The sequence below is a fragment of the Chaetura pelagica genome, unplaced genomic scaffold, assembly GCF_000747805.2.
Source record: "Chaetura pelagica isolate M959 unplaced genomic scaffold, ChaPel_1.0 scaffold176, whole genome shotgun sequence".
NCBI lineage: Eukaryota > Metazoa > Chordata > Aves > Apodiformes > Apodidae > Chaetura > Chaetura pelagica.
In genome coordinates this window covers 2,016,165-2,033,352 of record NW_009953484.1, presented here as the reverse complement: position 1 = coordinate 2,033,352, position 17,188 = coordinate 2,016,165, and the positions used below count along the sequence as shown (strand labels likewise).

At 38.4% G+C, this 17,188-nt stretch overlaps 1 protein-coding gene across 1 annotated transcript in view; it reads left to right on the top strand.

Moving 5' to 3' along the window:
* ANXA5 (annexin A5) overlaps positions 1–13,930 on the top strand; it is a 44,933-nt gene extending 31,003 nt beyond the window's left edge. The window contains exons 6-14 of the mRNA XM_009998579.1: positions 588–701; positions 3,064–3,154; positions 4,090–4,169; positions 4,618–4,674; positions 7,620–7,713; positions 9,516–9,611; positions 10,138–10,196; positions 12,316–12,438; positions 13,547–13,930. Coding sequence (XP_009996881.1) covers positions 588–701; positions 3,064–3,154; positions 4,090–4,169; positions 4,618–4,674; positions 7,620–7,713; positions 9,516–9,611; positions 10,138–10,196; positions 12,316–12,438; positions 13,547–13,609 — 777 coding nt within the window. The 3' untranslated portion in view covers positions 13,610–13,930. The remainder of the gene's footprint in view (positions 1–587; positions 702–3,063; positions 3,155–4,089; positions 4,170–4,617; positions 4,675–7,619; positions 7,714–9,515; positions 9,612–10,137; positions 10,197–12,315; positions 12,439–13,546) is intronic.
* Positions 13,931–17,188: the final 3,258 nt, after the last annotated feature.

Here is a 17,188-nt window from a genome sequence, read left to right as displayed (position 1 = left end):
GTCCAATATGTCTTATATGAGGCTTAGTGCAAAAGCTTCTGTATTTTGGTCTTGGTACACTTCTGGTACTGACCTCATTCACGATATGGAAGGAGTTATCCAATGTTTTGATGCAAGGTCTGCAATGTAAGGTGATAGCAGGAAAATAATTTTTTAGAGCTAGAAAAAGTGACAGACATAAAGCAGTCTAATACTGTAGGAGAGAACAAAACCAGATACATTGGTATATAAAGCTGTAAGTGAGTTCAAAGTAAAGACAGCTTATTTCTCCCAGCATTGTTGGATCCCTTAATATTCTGGCTGGGTAATCTTTGTTTCAAATAGCAAGTGCAGTGAACAACTAGGGCTTAAAGAATTGCTATATTGGAAAAACGAACTACAGCATGTTTTGCCTTTTCCAAATGCTCAGGTAGCCTTTGCTTCTGCCTTAGTTTGCTATGTTTGTTTCAGTTCAGGTGCCAATTAAATAAAAAAGAGCTTTGTCACTTTTTTGATGTGTCTCCAAAGTCTTCCAGCTTGCAGACACACATGCATCGACTTCAGATGGTTAGTCCTTATTCATTACAGCATTCTTTCTTCTGCATTAGGATCTTGTAGATGACCTGAAATCGGAACTTACTGGCAAGTTTGAAACACTGATGGTGTCTCTGATGAGACCAAGATATATTTTTGATGCTCATGCACTGAAGCATGCCATCAAGGTAAGAGGACTGAGGTGTGGGAATTAATACATTATATGGAATGTTTGTCGCTCTTTTGTGTTTTTTAGGAATTAACTTTTGGTTAATAGAAATAGACTTCTTTTTCTTTTTTTTTCATATTAGGAATGTTATGCCAACACTTGCTATTATCAATAATGTCATGGTTTTGCCTGGTTTCTTATTCATCCCAATAACTCATTAGAGGAAGTCTATTAATCTAATCTGTATAATGTTTTATGTGACATTATTTTAATGAGAAACTGTGTAATCTTAAAAGAATGGTATCGCTGTAGATGCAGAATAAAATGTACATAGCATAAAACTTGTTCCTTCTGATTGAAATGCAATTAGTATATGGGCACTTTGCTTTTAAATTCTTTTTGCTGCTGAAGTGCAGTGCTGAAGTCAGTGGATGCTAGATTTTTCTGCTGTGAGCAGCCTAGGTTTTACAGCTATATAGCTGTACATGTAAGTTGGAAATTACTTAAAGGCTTTTCATTAAAATGTGGTGTCATTTGTATATCTTTTCTTGACTGCAATTTAAGCTGGAGTGTGTTTTTCTCCTGGCAGCACAACTCCAAAACTGATGGGCTAGCATCCTTGTGTAAATTGGTGTCCACCAAAATTATGAGGAAATTTTATCTGTATTGTTGAATGTATTCTAAAAGCTGCTTCCAGGAATAGAGAAGAGTTGATAGCCCTGTCAGTGTTGCCTTTCCAACATTTCTCTTTAGCTGAATGCATTTAGTGCCTTTCTGGGAAGGCCAGTCTAGATATTTTAGTGTGTTTTCTTCCAAGTGGTTCTATTTATTTTTTTTTCCTCTCCTCTGTCACACATCTCTGATATCACCAGCCTGTGGAAATTCCAGACTTAGATGTTCCTGGATTATTCACAGAAACTATTGATTAAAGTATAGGACATTGAACTTGACTGGTGTTAGGTAGTGCTTGGTTGGGTGACACTTGCACGTAAACTCCCAAGACCTTTGATGACCAACTGGTTAATATGTAGGCTTTAGTCAACTGTGCAAGTGAGTGATCATGAACCCATGACCCAGCAAATAATATCTCAGAAAACAGAAACTTTAATCCCGTACAGTTTTTGTAATGTCTTTACATGCAGTGGGGGAACAGGAGATGGCACCTGACAAGGGAACTGATAAAGGTCTTGTTGACTAAAAGGAAAAAAATTATTCCCAAGCTCCTTTTGTTGATTTAGGAGTCAAAGGCTGACAGGGAAATGACAGAACAGGTAGGTGTAGGAGGGAAAATAGAGATAGTGAGATAAGGGTGGTTTTGTTCTTGTTGCTTACTAAAAATTACATTAAATTCAAGGTCATAGGATTTCAGAGAGCCTGTCTGCACGGCAAAATATGTCAATAGTAGCTGTAGTTCAGCTAAGGTGGGTAGCAACAGCAAAGAAGATAGCAGAGACTTAAGTGCAAGATAACAACTTGGCAGGGAGCATTAAGTCTGTGCTGAAGATTGTCCTATCAGTTTTCACTTCTGCTACTTAGGTCAGAACTAATATAACTGTGCCTGCCTCACTTGTTGAGTAGGCATGTTCTTGAAACAATCTGTATTTGGAAAATTACTACATGTAACCTGGCAAGTATGTGTTTTGGTTATCTTTGTATGCAGTTAGTATTCAGATTTTTCTTACAGGAAAGATAGTAAATAACATGCTGAAGCAAAAAATACACAGTATTGTATTTCATTGTTCCATTTGTGAAGTGGCTCCTTTGAAAGCATAAAGATCAATGGCTTATTCTTATGAAGTAGACTCAGATTGAGGAAACAAGATATAGGCTTGGCTTTTGTGAATTTTATCCCTTGTAAAAGTGAAGAGTACCTGTTGTGTCCACTGTAATTAGAGCACAGCTGCTTAAAGTATCTGGGTTAGCAATTCTGTTGTAAAATGTAGTTGTTTGCAGTGAAAGAAAGGGTGGGTTTAACAGAACATAGTTCAGAGAAGGGTAAAGATCATTGCTGGGTTGCTCTGTCTATCTGTGTACTAGTTGATGTGACATGGTATATGAACTAGAGCTAGGATGGAAATTGTTACTCTGTTCATTTACTGTAATACTGAAGAACAGAGGCATATCTGGGTGTGCTCGAACCTGGGAGTGCTCATCTGAATCCTGCAGCAGTGAGCCTTTACTAAGCATTGGGTTGATTTTGAGAACAATCAAGCTGGAACTGGAATAAATTATTTCCAAAACCCCCACAATATACCAGAAAGAAGAAAATAATTCTTCATTATTTGTTCAAAGTGTATAAGCTGATGCTTGTTTTTGATTGTCAGAGGGAATTCTTGTTTTCTTTTTGTTATTCAATCTGATTTACACTTGCATCTCTGCAGGGAGCAGGAACCAATGAGAAGGTGTTGACTGAAATTCTTGCTTCCAGAACACCTGAGGAAATGCGGAATATTAAGCAGGTTTATCTGCAAGGTAAAATTCTGCATAAAAGAAAGTTCTGGGGTCGCTGTTTTATTTTAATATGATCATAGCTCATATTTCAAATAAGGTCTATCAGTGAACAGGTAGATGTGTCCAAAAAATGGAATTTCATTCTGCGGTTTTGGCAAAACTCCAGGTTGAAAGAAGCTACAGTTTGGATGGAAGATATTTTTATTTTAGGGCAATGACTGCAGGTTATGGCGTTTTGTGCCTTATAGTTAGAATTAATTAAAATGTGTTTCTTTCACTCATTATTTACATCTTTTTGACTGAAAGGGGATTTTTAGTAACTGGAAACTATAAAACTGGCATCACATGAAAAAACAGAAGCTATATTTTTGCCTTTTTGCTCAGTATTCTGTTCAAATGCATTTGGGCTAAAGCAGGTGCAGCTTTTTGTTTGTCCACAGAAGTATGTGCTTTTACTCTGTGATTGTGTGTTTGGTTTTTTTTAAGGCAGTGTTTAATTCGACACATTTCTTTAACCTCTGCAGCTCCAAGCCACACAAGGAATTCTAATGTTATAATAAAGTTTGAGGCAAAATTTAGAGCCTCCAAAGGCAAAAGTTATTAGTACTGGACTTTTCTGGTCTCACAGTTGTTGTGTGGTTGTGAGACTGTCATATTATAGCTCAGCTCCAGATCTGTATGCTTTTTAGTTCAAGGCCTGAATCCGTGCACGTCACCTTGTATTTAAAAATATTTTGAGTAACATGCTCCTGATACGATGTGTGAAATGCTATCTTTTCACCTCTTTTACAATAATGTTAGACTATAAGTGAAAACAGAATAGGTCCTAGTTGTTAAAGCTGCTTATGATAAATGATTCTCCAAGCTGTGAGTCAAATTAACTTTTTACATGTCCTTGCTTTCTCAAAAGAGTGAGAAAGTCTGTGAGGTGGTGAATGGATGTTGCTGTTTTGCAGAGTATGAGGCCAACTTGGAGGATAAGATCAAAGGAGAAACATCAGGCCATTTTCAGAGACTGCTGGTGGTCCTGCTGCAGGTCAGTATCTCTGTGTGCAGGCAGGTGTGTAATATTTTCAGTTCTGTTTTCCTGTCTGATGTATACTTCTCACTTTCTGCGTACTACCTTGGCATTCTGCATAGACTTGGTGATAGGCAGGATTGGTTCTGAAACTGAGTCACTTTCCCTGCTTTGCAGAGTCAGTCTTGAGCTCTGTCATTTTCACATATCTGAATCCAAACACTTCTGTGATGCTTGTGGGTATAGCAGAATTCCTGCTACAAGGAGTTTTAAACGCAATTGAAGAAGAGAACTTATATTGCATAAAGACATATGCAAGCAGAAGGGGAAAGTAAGATGCTTTTGGAGAAGATGCATTAAGGGTTGACTCCTGCAGTAACTCTTACAGGCTCAGTATAACAGACAAGTTGCTTTTAGATTCAACTTTTGATTCTTCTGTTTAACTACTTTTTGAAATTCTCTTTAGGCAAATAGAGATCCTGATGGCAGAGTTGATGAGGGTCTTGTTGAGCAGGATGCTCAGGTGGGTGAATGACTTTGTTTTGGGGGCATTTCTACAAGTTATCTCAGACTATACAGCTTGAATTCAGACGTGAGAGAGAATTGTTATGGTTCTCTGTATTTTTTAATATGTTTTCCTCTTTCTGGGACAAAATAAGTGCCAAAATACTGAAACACTGGCATAAAGACTTTTATCACTTCTGTGTTTCTGTGTAACAAATGTCTTATTTTGCTTATTACTTAATGAGATCCCTAAAATAAACAGTAATTACATCACTGGAAGAAAGAGTTATGATTCCTGAGACTTTATGATGCGGAGAGACCTACTGATGGAAAACTCGGATGTTAATGGTTCATTCTTAATATCTGACTTGGAACTTCTCTGTGAATTCAAACCTTACGTATTGTGTCATATACATGCCGTAGCAAAATGTTAATGCTCTTCTGTGAGGGATGCCTCCATAGAGGGTGAAATACTAAAAAGAGAAAAATATACCAAATATTCTGCTTGACTGTAACCAGATGACAGGCTAAGAATTATGTTTAAAGAGTGTCTAGGAGCACAGGTATTGCCCTTTGCCAGTATTGTCCGTGACATTGTCACTGATCGCTAAACCTGTGCTCGAGTCAGGAAAAGTAATACTAGCAGTTAATTAGTTAATTATCATAGATGCTATCTCTCGCTGACTGCTCTTGGCTTTGTTGTTAGTTGCAATGGTCAATAATTCAGCAGTTTGGTTACAGACCTAATTTAGTGCATGTTTCTTCTGGGTTATTTCAGATAACTCTGGGCTATACACTTTCCTCTCATAAATTGTCAGTTGAGATGAAAGAAAATATATGGGTTATTCAAGGTGACAAGGAGGAGAAGCAGAATACCACATCAGTGAAACACTCTCCCGATAGCAAGAAGCACAAGATCCAAAAGACAGACTGGCAAAGTGTATTGTATTGGCACAGGCCTATCCTTTGTTATGCAAATTAAGAAAGCATTGTTCTCCTGCTATTAAAATTAACTGTGTGGAAGCCAGAGGTTGAAAATTAGTGAGGTAAATATTTGAATCATTAAACTGTTTAATGAAGTCAATTTCGCCTTTAGCTGGGCTTACCTAATTGAAGAAACCCATGAACTACAGGCCTTGGCAGCAAGATAGATTCCTTTTGGCCTCTTTAATTGAGTTTAAATGAGCATCTAAAATTTAGCAGGCACCATACCTAAATTTTGAAAAAGTCTTGGTTTTCTAAGTGGTCTCTTGAGCTTATGTACATTTGGCTTGAGCTGAGATCCAAACAAAGAAGTGTTCTGTCACATTTCTCTCTGTTGCTGTGTTTACATTCAAGGTCTAACATAGTTGGAGCACATTCAGAGAATTTTCTATTTAGTACTGCTAGGTACAGATGGTCAGAATTGAGGAATGTGACTGTGCAAGACTGTTTCGGGCTTCTCAGTGTTTCTCTTGATTAGTATGATATTCTAGGAAGGATTTTATACACTAAAGGGCAGCCTTTTTACTCAGTGGTGATTTTTAATTTTTTTTTTCATCTGTGATTACTAAACATGAATTCAAAGCATTTGGGAAGTGGGTATTTATACTAACAGATTGCGTGAACATGCAGGAAACTTGCAAGACTTCTGTGAGAATGCTGAAGGAGAAAGTCTAACTTTTTGGAAGACATTTTGTGAATAGGACTGTTTTTAAGTTATCAAATTGTTTTAGATGTTGAGTATTGTACAGCAGTACGTCAGGTAAAAACTCAGAGCTCAGATAAAATACCATTCACAACTTCTAGTACCTCTGAAGAAATGCATTCCTGACATTTCTAAATACTGTGGAGGGGTTTCACATTTGCTACTGGGTGGATCGTGACAGTATTCATTTGAAGAGCTTAGCATACATTATTTAAAGTAAATATCTTTGCAATGGCAAAGAGCATGCAGCAGTCACAAATGTTTTGAAAAGGATTGTGGGACAAACATAAATAGGAGATTTGTGACATCCCTTTGAGGTTTTACAGTATGGACAGTCAGATTGCCAACAGTGTTGCTGTGCTGCAGATTTGGTTGTGGGCATTTTTTTTGGGAAAATTTGATTGCCTCAGTATAGGTGGTAGCCTGTTTGCCTGTCCCTTGCTCACTGAGGAGGGAGGAAAAAAATGCTATACTCTGCAGTATGTACCAATATTTCCCCTTACACGGTGTTTAGCACACAATTTTGAAAAAAGCTCCTGAGTGTCAGGAAAAAGAACTAATGGAGTTTTCTGAAGTTTTTTTCTTTCTCATTTTACCCCTCCTGTTGTTTATTTCAGCTTCTATAAGTGCTTTACTTTCCTAAGTTCTGCTAATGCCTCAGTTGTTGTCTGCATTGAAAAAAGATTTGCCTGAAGAGCAAGGAATGTGCTAAAAATATTAAAATCTGTTACTGACCTGGTCTAATACATAAGTATCTGGCAGTCCACAAATCCTGTTTCTGAGAGCTTCTAAATCATCTTCCCCTCCTTTCCCCATTCCTCCTGGGCCAAGTTAGCCAATGGTTCTCCCATTGATGTGAGTCAACTAATAAGTCTTTGCTAGTCTGATTTAAAAAGGGGGAAGTTAAAAAGAAAACCAAAACACACAAACCTACAAAACGCAAAACAACAGAAAAAGTGGTATTTGGAATGGGTTTTATCCTCCCATATTATCCCAGTTTCAGAAAACGGAAGGTTTATGAGAGGCGCTATGTGCACAGTCAATTTTAGAGCCTTAAGCAGTATTACTCATGCAAATGCTTCCACAGTTGATTTCAGAACTTATAATTTGTTTCTTTCTAAAGTAATTTCAGCACTTGGCAATTTTAATTTTTTCCCCTCCAGCTATAGCTTGTTAGCAAGTTTAATGCTCCTTAGAGTGAGACAAATGGGGATTTTCAACAGGGTGTGTGGACACATAACAAATGCTGTTGTTTTGATCTCTCGATTTTCCAATAGGTTTTGTTTAGAGCTGGGGAGCTGAAATGGGGAACAGATGAAGAGAAGTTCATTACCATCTTGGGAACCCGAAGCGTTTCCCATTTAAGGAGGGGTAGGTGGTATGGTTCATGTATGCTTGAAAACATCTGCCTGAAGTTTCAGTTCTACCCATCTGATTTTAAAAATGGCAGGAAAGTTGTTTCTGGTACTACATTTTTCAAGCCCAGAAATCTTTAATCAACTCCTCCTCTGCTTAACACATTTCTTTCTGTTTCCAGTAATTCAGTTCCCCCTGACAGAGGTGATCTGTTTGAAGGAGTGGTACCATAGCTCTGAGGGACAGCTGGGGTGTTTCTGTGTACTTGTTTATTACTTTTTTTTTTTTCCCCTTTTGAAAGAGGTTGTGGCAGTAGAAGTCATTCTGAGAGCCTATTATGGGTTATCATAATCTGATAGAGCTCCAGTCCTGAAAAGATAAACCCTTTTATAGGTTCATGCTTTATTAGCTGTTAATAAAGAGATGATAATTTTCCCCCTGCTCCTTACCCATTTGTAAGTCTGTTTTGCCAAGGTATTTACGCCATTGGAAATAATAACCAGAACATTTTGCTCTGGTTCTCCAATCCTTTTGTTTTTCTTTTTGAACCTTTGGATTGATTCGGATTTTCAGAGGTAACTTGATATGTGATTTTACTGTTTATTTTTTCACAGTTATTTTTATTTCAGTAATCCTAAAGTTTGTTTTGGTGCACGAAACATATACTTAGCGTGATAGAAATGTAAGATTTCACAGAAAACTCAGAGCTTATAGATATTAATTAACACAGATTTGAATAGGCCAGACTTGAGCTGGCAAAGAGACCCGTTTGTGTGAGGTCAATGTGATACAGTAGCCCAGTGTACACAAGATCTTAAGATACAGGCTAAATGACAGCTGCACCCTAGGAAAAATGCTTGTAATTTCCTAAAACTTCTCTTCTTTCCCTTTCCCTCTTCTCCCTGCACCCTTTCACTGAATGGGTTCACAGAATCACAGAGTGGTTGAAGTTGGAAGGGACTTCTGGGTCATCTTATCCAGCCCTACTTGAGCAGGGCTACTTAGAGCAGTCTGCTAGAGACTGTGATCGGACAGCTTTCACACATCTCCACAACAGGACTCCACATCCTCCCTGGGCAACCTGTGCCAGTACTGAGTCACCTACACAGGAAAAAGTGTTTACTGATGTTCGGAGAGAACCCCCTGTGCATATTACCTTTTTTCCTGGCACTGGGCACCACTCAAAAGAGCCTTCGTCTTCTTTCACTTTCCCTTCACATATTTGTATGCACTGATGAGATTCCTCCTTTGGGTCTTCCTTTCTCCAGACTGAACAGTCCCAGCTCTCTCAGCTTTTCCTCATAGGAGGGATTCTTCAGTCACTTAATCATCTTTGTGGCGCTTCTCTGGATTAACTGCAGTTGCTTCATGTCTCTTGTACTGGGGAGCCCAAAACTAGACCCTGCACTTGAGATGTGGCCTCACCTGTACTGAGTTACGGGAAAGAATCACCTTTGACCTGCTGTCAACAGTCCTGATGCAGCCCATACCATTTGTCACTTTTGCTACAAGTTCACACTGCTGGCTCATGTTCAACCTAGTGCCCATCAGGATCCCCCAGGGTCCCTTTCTGCAAAGCTGCTTTCCAGCTGGCTCACTCCCAACATATGCTGGTGCATGAGATTGTTCCTCTCCAGGTACAGGAGTGTAGTGAATAGTAACAGTTGGGTAGGAAATAGATATTTAAATTAGGGAAGAATGAATGGATAGCATTAGTACAGTGGATAATGAGGTACAGATTAATTAACCTGTACTTGGGAGGATACTGGGAGAAATACTGGCCATAGATGTGACTGAGGACACTTTCTGTTTTGCAGTGTTCGACAAATACATGACTATTTCCGGCTTTCAAATTGAGGAGACAATTGACCGTGAAACCTCTGGTGATTTGGAGAAGCTGCTTTTGGCAGTTGGTAATTAAGACTTAATAGATCTAGAACTGACCTTTGTTGTCTCTCAGGGATCCTTAAATTGTAGTTGTAGGAAGTGGCATGAAAATGTGATCCCTTTTTAAAGTTAATCACCTGGAATATATTTCCATATCAAGAGAATAGGCCTTATTCTTCCTTTAATAGTTGGGGGGTTGGGAGGGAAGTGGGGCATGGGGTGATGTGATGAACTGCATTCTATTTGGTCATGTGCATCTCTGTCAGAAAGTGACAGGAAACTCTGCCTTTGTATTCCTGGCATCTCATTTAAGACAATGTCATAGTACTTTTGTAACTGGGAGTAGAATTTAACAAGCAAAGTCTATTTTCTGTTAGAAATATATGCTGTATCATGACTCCTAGAACTCAGAGTTGTAGCAGAGGAACAGACAAGCTGACAATTGTGTGACTTAATTTTCCACACCAGAGAGAATAAACACCTTGTCTCAGCAGTAAAAGATTTCCCTGTATTGTGTAACAATCAGTAATTTAAACCTTTGCCTTTTTTCAGTGAAATGCATCCGAAGTGTGCCTGCCTATTTTGCTGAGACTCTGTATTATTCCATGAAGGTGTGTACATGTTTTTCATATGTCACTCTCCATCTCCCCCAGCTACAATTCCTCTCCCTTTTGCTGGTTCATCACTATTTCTTTCCTGGCAAATGCCAACAAGATCCTAAATATCTGCAAAAAGTTTGGGTAATGCGGATCTAGTAGAGTATTTAAGTGATACATAAGCTTTACTTTGAGTTAATTGTAAGTTTGTCAGACCATAATTTTTTTACAGGAAATACCAGTTTCCTCAACTGTTTTTGGACTTGGTCTTATAATATTGGAAAATGTCTGGCTACATCCAACCTTCAGCTAAGTAATGAATACAGTGCCTTTAGGTGATGGGTGCATTGGGGAAGTAAAAATGACCAAAAACTAAATTGCTGATTGTGTAGATTTAGTACTCTTTGTTTTGGAGATGGGTATTTACAGACTGAAGGTGTAGCTAGCTTTGAAACAAAGTTTAATGACTATTCATCCCATTTTGAGAAAGAAAAGAATCTCATCAGAGGAAAAGGGAAGAGGCTTAAACAGCTGCAGAAGATTCTGCAGGAGAATCCCATCATTGACACAGCTGTATTTCTGTTGGCTTTGCCTTCTCTTGGATGGGAAGAGATAATCAGGGAAAAATTTATTTTAAACTCACAGTGGCTAATATTATTATTATATTAATTAAAACCAAGGTAGAATAGTGAATTGTTTTCAGACAAGTGATCAGCTGCTCTGAAGAATTCCTCCCTTCCCCTTGCAAGAAAGTGCTGAAGTATGTTTGTCACCAGATGGTTGTGTTGATGAAGTGTCAGCATGAGAATTATTGAAAAGAGATTATATGATAGCTTAATATTCGAAAGCTGTTTTACTGCTTTTATAAATATCAGTGTAAAATAAGATTCAGGTGGAAAATATAGAATATTATACCAGTATGCTGAGAGCTGTATGAGGAGGATTACTTCTTATTTCTCTATTTATTGATTTTAATTTTTAAAGAAAGTAGTAGAAAACCTTTTCCTGTAGGTTTTACGTTTCTCTTTGAGGGGCCTGAATAATGTCTGCTGATGAGATGCCCACTTATTTTAATATAAATAACAATCATTAAGCACTTCAGATAAGGAGGATCATAATTTATGGCTTTGGCAAAAGAGTTTGTACTTCGATTTAATCAGTTTGGCATGACAAAATTATGAAACATGCAGAGTTTGCTTTGATGATTAGATGGGATGGAGCCTGGCTTTTAGCAGATTCTAATGTCAAATCCTCTTAGAAACCACTGGACTCATGGCATAACTTTTGAGCAGCTTTAGGGCATTTTTAGATGTAATCCAAGAATATTACACCCAGTCGAAGGATTGAGTGACCGTGGACGTTAGGCTGAAGATGATCGTGGGGGCTGTGCCAAGTCCTTCCTTGAGGTTCATTAGCAGGTCAGCATGTGAAAATATGTATTGCTTCAGCTTGTGTGGAGTCTGACTTGTCTGAGCAGGAGGGGTCAGGATGTTGGTCTGGCACAGCCTGCCAGCACAGGAACTTCAAATGTTTAAAACAATAGAAGTGACTAAGAGTGGAGCATGTTTGCGTGGTTGGAAAAAATATAATGAAGTTTGCCTTCATAATAAATAGTTTGACGATTTGTGCCTATGTGTTTGTGTATGATGTTTCATGCTTTGTATTAGTCATTGTTAGGATTTATGTACCCAGTTCCAGAACTGACTGTGATTCTGCAGCCTGGGACTACAATGAAAGGGTCACTTGCATGTGATTCTGCTCATGGTGATCAGCTATACTATGTACTTTTGGAACGGGATTATTTAAAATTTCTGTTGGCTTTCATGTCTGAAGCCTGGGAAATGCAACATGAAGTAAGAGGTCTGATCGTATGGTGATTCACAGAAATCCAGGGATTAGAGCACCTTGTATATAGTCAGGGCTCATGTTCACCACACTGCAGTGTGAATGTCTTGTGATACTGTCCCAGATATTCTGTTTTGGAATAGAAGTGGAATGCAGGAGTATTTTCAGGCACCACTTGTTGCACTTGATGCTTTTGTGTTGCACACTGATTGTTTGCATTTGTTGTTTTGCTGCAGCATCTGTCCTTAACAAACTTGTACTTCAATATTATTTAAACTTTCCTCTTTAGGGGGCTGGCACTGATGATGATACCCTGATCAGAGTCATGGTCTCAAGAAGTGAAATTGATCTGTTGGATATTAGACAAGAATTCAGAAAGAATTTTGCTAAATCATTGTATCATACGATTCAGGTAAAATTACTGTTTTGTTGCCAGGGAAAATGGGGGTTACTGAGATGTCATTGTTTCCACTATTTATTTTTGTTGGAGGGGCCAAATGTGAGTATAGCTGGACAGCACAGTGCACTCTGGGAGCGGTGGTGGCTGCTCTGCAGTTTTGTGAAGTACCTCTCTCATTTGAGTGGGGGGCACTTCCTACATGAAGCTAAATGTTTTTTTCCAGTGTTCACTAGGAGAACAGATGCACTTTTCTGAAATTATGATTACTCATACACCATTTTTAGCTCATGTTTCATTTCCTTTTTCTTGTCTGGGTTCCCTCTGATTTTCACTGCTTCAGAGAGGGTGCTGGCTACAGGGAAAGAATATTGGGGTTGGAAGTCTGAATTATCATATGGTTGAAGTTTAAATCTTGGATTGTGGTGCGGAACCTTTTGCACCATTTCAAAGTGGAAAGCATTTCACTGTGAAATCAGTCTGAATCATAACCTCCCTTTGAGTGGATGGGAAAGAGCCAGCAAGAAATCCAGAGCCAGCTATTGCTGCGAAGTTGAAGCCAAAATACTTCTTTTCGTATGTTTTTTTTAGAGTATTTTGTTTTATTTTTTTTTAATGCTGCTTTTTATGGTTTTCTTTTACCATTCTTGACATTATGCTGTCTTAATTAAGCTGGGTGGAGTTGCTTTTGACACTGTCAGTCAGGTCCATGTGGCTGTCCTGTGGAATTAGTAGCAGACCTTCCCATTAATTACAGGGAGCAGGGCTAGGGCCTTTCTAAGTGATGGCAGTTGCACTTTGTACATTGAACAGTGGTTGCTTTTGATTCTGCTTCAGCCTTCTCCTTTGTTTCGACTTTGTCTTGCAGATTAATGCATTCTAAGGTGCAATGGGTAGCTTAGTAAAGCTTTTGGAGGCTTGTGTTTCTGAAAGTATCTGTCTAAATACAGCTCTAATGTAAAAGACAGAGAATTTCCTTGCATCATTCCCAAGTGAGGAGTCATCCAAGTGGATTTCCTGTGGGTGGGACAAATGTGTAATCTCCTGGAGTCCTCCTTGGCTGCTGCTTTTCTTGACATTTCTGTGGTTGTGACTCATGGTGACTGGTCTGTTGTATTAACAGAAAGATACATCTGGGGACTACAGGAAAGCGCTCCTGCTCCTCTGTGGTGGAGAAGATGACTAATGGTGACAATGACATGAAGGATTTGTTGTACTCCAGCTTTGCAGCCCTTTAGTTAGAATGTCTAGCTACGTTTTTGTATCTTAATGCTTTGTGGCTGTTTGAATTCATACTAGTATTGCACTTATTAAAATGAGCATATTGTTATCCAGGCGATAGCTAGTCCCTCCTCTTCCTGACATCCCAACTTCCAGGAATTTCAAGTGCCTTCTGTGAATATGTGAGAGTTGTCTTCATAGAAGATGAGAACTGAGCACAGAACCCAGTTCTTTGCAAGTGTTCTGCTGAAATAAGAAAAAAAAAATCATGTATTTCACTAATAATTTGGAGATAATGTTTTTGCTTATATTCCTGACATTTCCACTAAGTCTTAAGCTAGCTCTAACATAATTGCAAACAAGAGAAGATATCCTTTGTATGTAATATTTGAATGAATTTGCTGAACATAATACAAGCAATCATTGGAAACCTAAAGGACCAATAAATTTTTTTCCCCCTAAGCACAATTGTATGTGATTTTTAATGGGCAAAGATTCATTTTTCCTTTTGTATGGTTCCACTACTTCAAATGGTTGGTGTATTTTTCCTACTAATAAGCAGGCTTCTGAGTATGTGTGATATTTTCCAGCTGTACATCTTGATGTCTAGCCTAATTTGTGGGTGCTGTGGTGATGATGCTGTTCAGTATAGCTGGAATACTAAATTATTGGTATTTGAGTAAATTATGGGTATTTGCTGAGCATTGCATTCCCATTTTGTCTTTTTCTTTTCCAAAGCTGGGGGAAGGAAGGAGAGCTGTTTGCACAGTCCCAGAGCAGAGCAGACATGCTGCACTTCTAGGACCAGTTGAACATTTCTGAGATGGAAGCAGGTGAAGAAGAGATGGAAAGACAGTGATCTGTATTTCAGGAATCTTGGGTGAAAAGAGGATGGTTGCAGCACCACTCTCTCATCAGGTTAGCAGGGAGCAAAGCACAATGCAAAAGAAGCACCAGTCTGTTATATAGGCTGCCTTAAACTCACTGCTTTAGTTCTGCATTTATGACTGGCTCTGAAAATTGAATTGACAATGTGTGAAGGAGAATAAAGAGACGTCTGTTTTATGAATTGCAAGGTCTAAACACCATGGTTCTAAATTTAGCTGATTGGTTAGTCACATACATCAGCTGCAGAAACTGCACATTTTAGTAGTCCTGTGGAAATTGATTCTTCACAGATTATTAAGAGCTTTAAAACTTTCATATGGAATAAATGTCAAGTTTTAAATGTTTTATATTGTAGTTCTGAATTATTACTGTCATGATCTCTTGCTAATAAGCACTTAGTTTCCAATGTAAAATATGAAAGCTCTTTTTATAAGTAAATATGTTAACTAAAGCCTAATCCACTCTAAAAGCTTCTTTATTTTCCATTCTCTCCGCCTTTCCTATTCATGCACTCTCACTTTTTCTCCTTTCTGCTTCTTTTCTACCAAATTTAAGACTTCCAGACTTAAAAATCAGTCATGCTGGTTTAAAATTCTTTTTTTATGAGCCAGTTAAATGCTTTTCTTTGCTGTTTCTGGGCAGTTTACTGTATTTTCCATGTCGTTGCTGTTTGTGGGAATGGCTGTGTGTGTGCTTTGCATCTCTGCCATAATTTAAACTGGTATAAATGGTGCTGCTGTAATCCTGCCCTGCCCTCTTCTGCAAGCTACATGTTTCCCACCTTTCCTACATGGTGGCATTAAGCTCCTCTGACCCTTTGGGTGACCATATCCAGGGTCATGGGCTATCAGAATCCAATCGCACAGCTACAGCCTGATGCCCTTAGTAACTCCTTGGGGCATCTGGTGAGGACTGTTGGTGGTGCAGGGAAGGGTTAGAAACGTGCAGAAATTTTGTGGGGAGATGGGATTCAAACTGGGTTGCTCTGGAGTGTTGTCTGCTGTCACAAACTGCACCTGGGATTACAAAAACCTCACAATATTAACAGAGAGATTCTTCAAATCTGCAGGTATAGACCCAAATGAAGAAATTTGGCTTGAATGTGAAGTCACAAGTGGTGCCTGATTACTTCAGTCTCATGACTGTGCTTTTATCATAACATTTCTTCCACTTCTGTCTGTCTGAGGAAACTGAAGCAGAATCCAGATGTAGAGAATCTACTTAAAAATTAAACCAACATTCCAGTACTTGAAGGGGCTACAGGAAAGCTGGAGAGGGATGTTTTACAAAGGCATGGAGTGATAGGACGAGGGTGAATGGCTTTAAACTGGAAGACAGGAGATTTAGATTAGACATTAGGAAGAAATTCTTTAGCATGCAGGTGGTGAGACACTGAAACAAGTTGCCCAGGAAAGCTGTGGCTGCCCCATCCCTGGAAGTGTTCAGTCACAGAATATTAGGGGTTGGAAGGGACCTCCAAAGATCATTGAGTCCAACTCCCCAAGGCCAGGTTGGATGGGGCTTGAATATGATCATGTTTTCCAAATAACATGATATAATGGTAATAAGATTCAAGTAGTAATATTTTTATTTACATCTCTAGGTGTTTGGCAGAAGAAAAAAATAAACATTTGGATTTTTTTGTTCTCCTCTTTCCTGAGATTAATTTTCAGCATTTTGTCAGTGTTGATTTTTGTCAAGTATTTACAAAGTATGTTAGGAAGGAGTATTTATTTGCAGTTACTCGTTCTTGAATAACATGGTCAGCTGCACATGCAAGAATCTTAGCATGACCTCTGCCAAGAAATATCTTATGATGACAGCAAGTTTGGTTCTTTGGTTTGTTGAGCTTTTTTTTTAGTGAGTTAGTATTTAGACAAAATAATTGCTGTGTGGGACGTAGAGAGAGAGTTGCCTCCCTTGTGTGCTTAGACACTATAATTATTTTTTCAGCTTCTTTCAGTTTCTTAAGAATTTTTAGGAAAATAGCATCTGATCTTCATTATTTGTTACTGGTTGTTACTGGTCCTTTTGTACATTTTGTTGCATATTTTCTCTTGACACTTGAAATGCATCCTTCAATGTGTGCCATGGAAAGAAGGCCCCTGCTGCATTTTCCTTCACCAAAGGCAGAAGAATCTGTGATGATTGGATAACATGTGAAGCTCTTCCAGTAAAGGTTGACCAGTGTCACAAACCTCATGTTTGTGTGTTGAATTGAATGATCAAAATTACTGCCAGAACTTATAAAATGTAACTCTGAACAGGAGGTGTCTTAGGGATCAGTGTATCAGCCAGTTACAGAAAGTTTTAAGATGCAAATGGTGCAGAAGCATTTGAAATTCCCTTTTGAAGTAATTAAACAGGGAAAACAAAGTCTGACAACCTGTCTTCTCTAAGAAGTCTAATTAAAATGGAAATAAGTTTATTGAATTATAATATTTCTAGTGTTTGAGATGTACCTTCCTTTTAGGAATACAAAATATGCAATCTCCAGCACACTGCAGTCCCAAGATAACTTTAAATTATAGCTCCCTGTGATTTAACTATTGCCACAAATAAGGTAATTAATAATTGATATTTGGTTGCTTTGTTTTTTTTCTCTCCACCTTCTGATTTTGATTCATTAAAATATATGCTCAGTTAATTTTTGGCT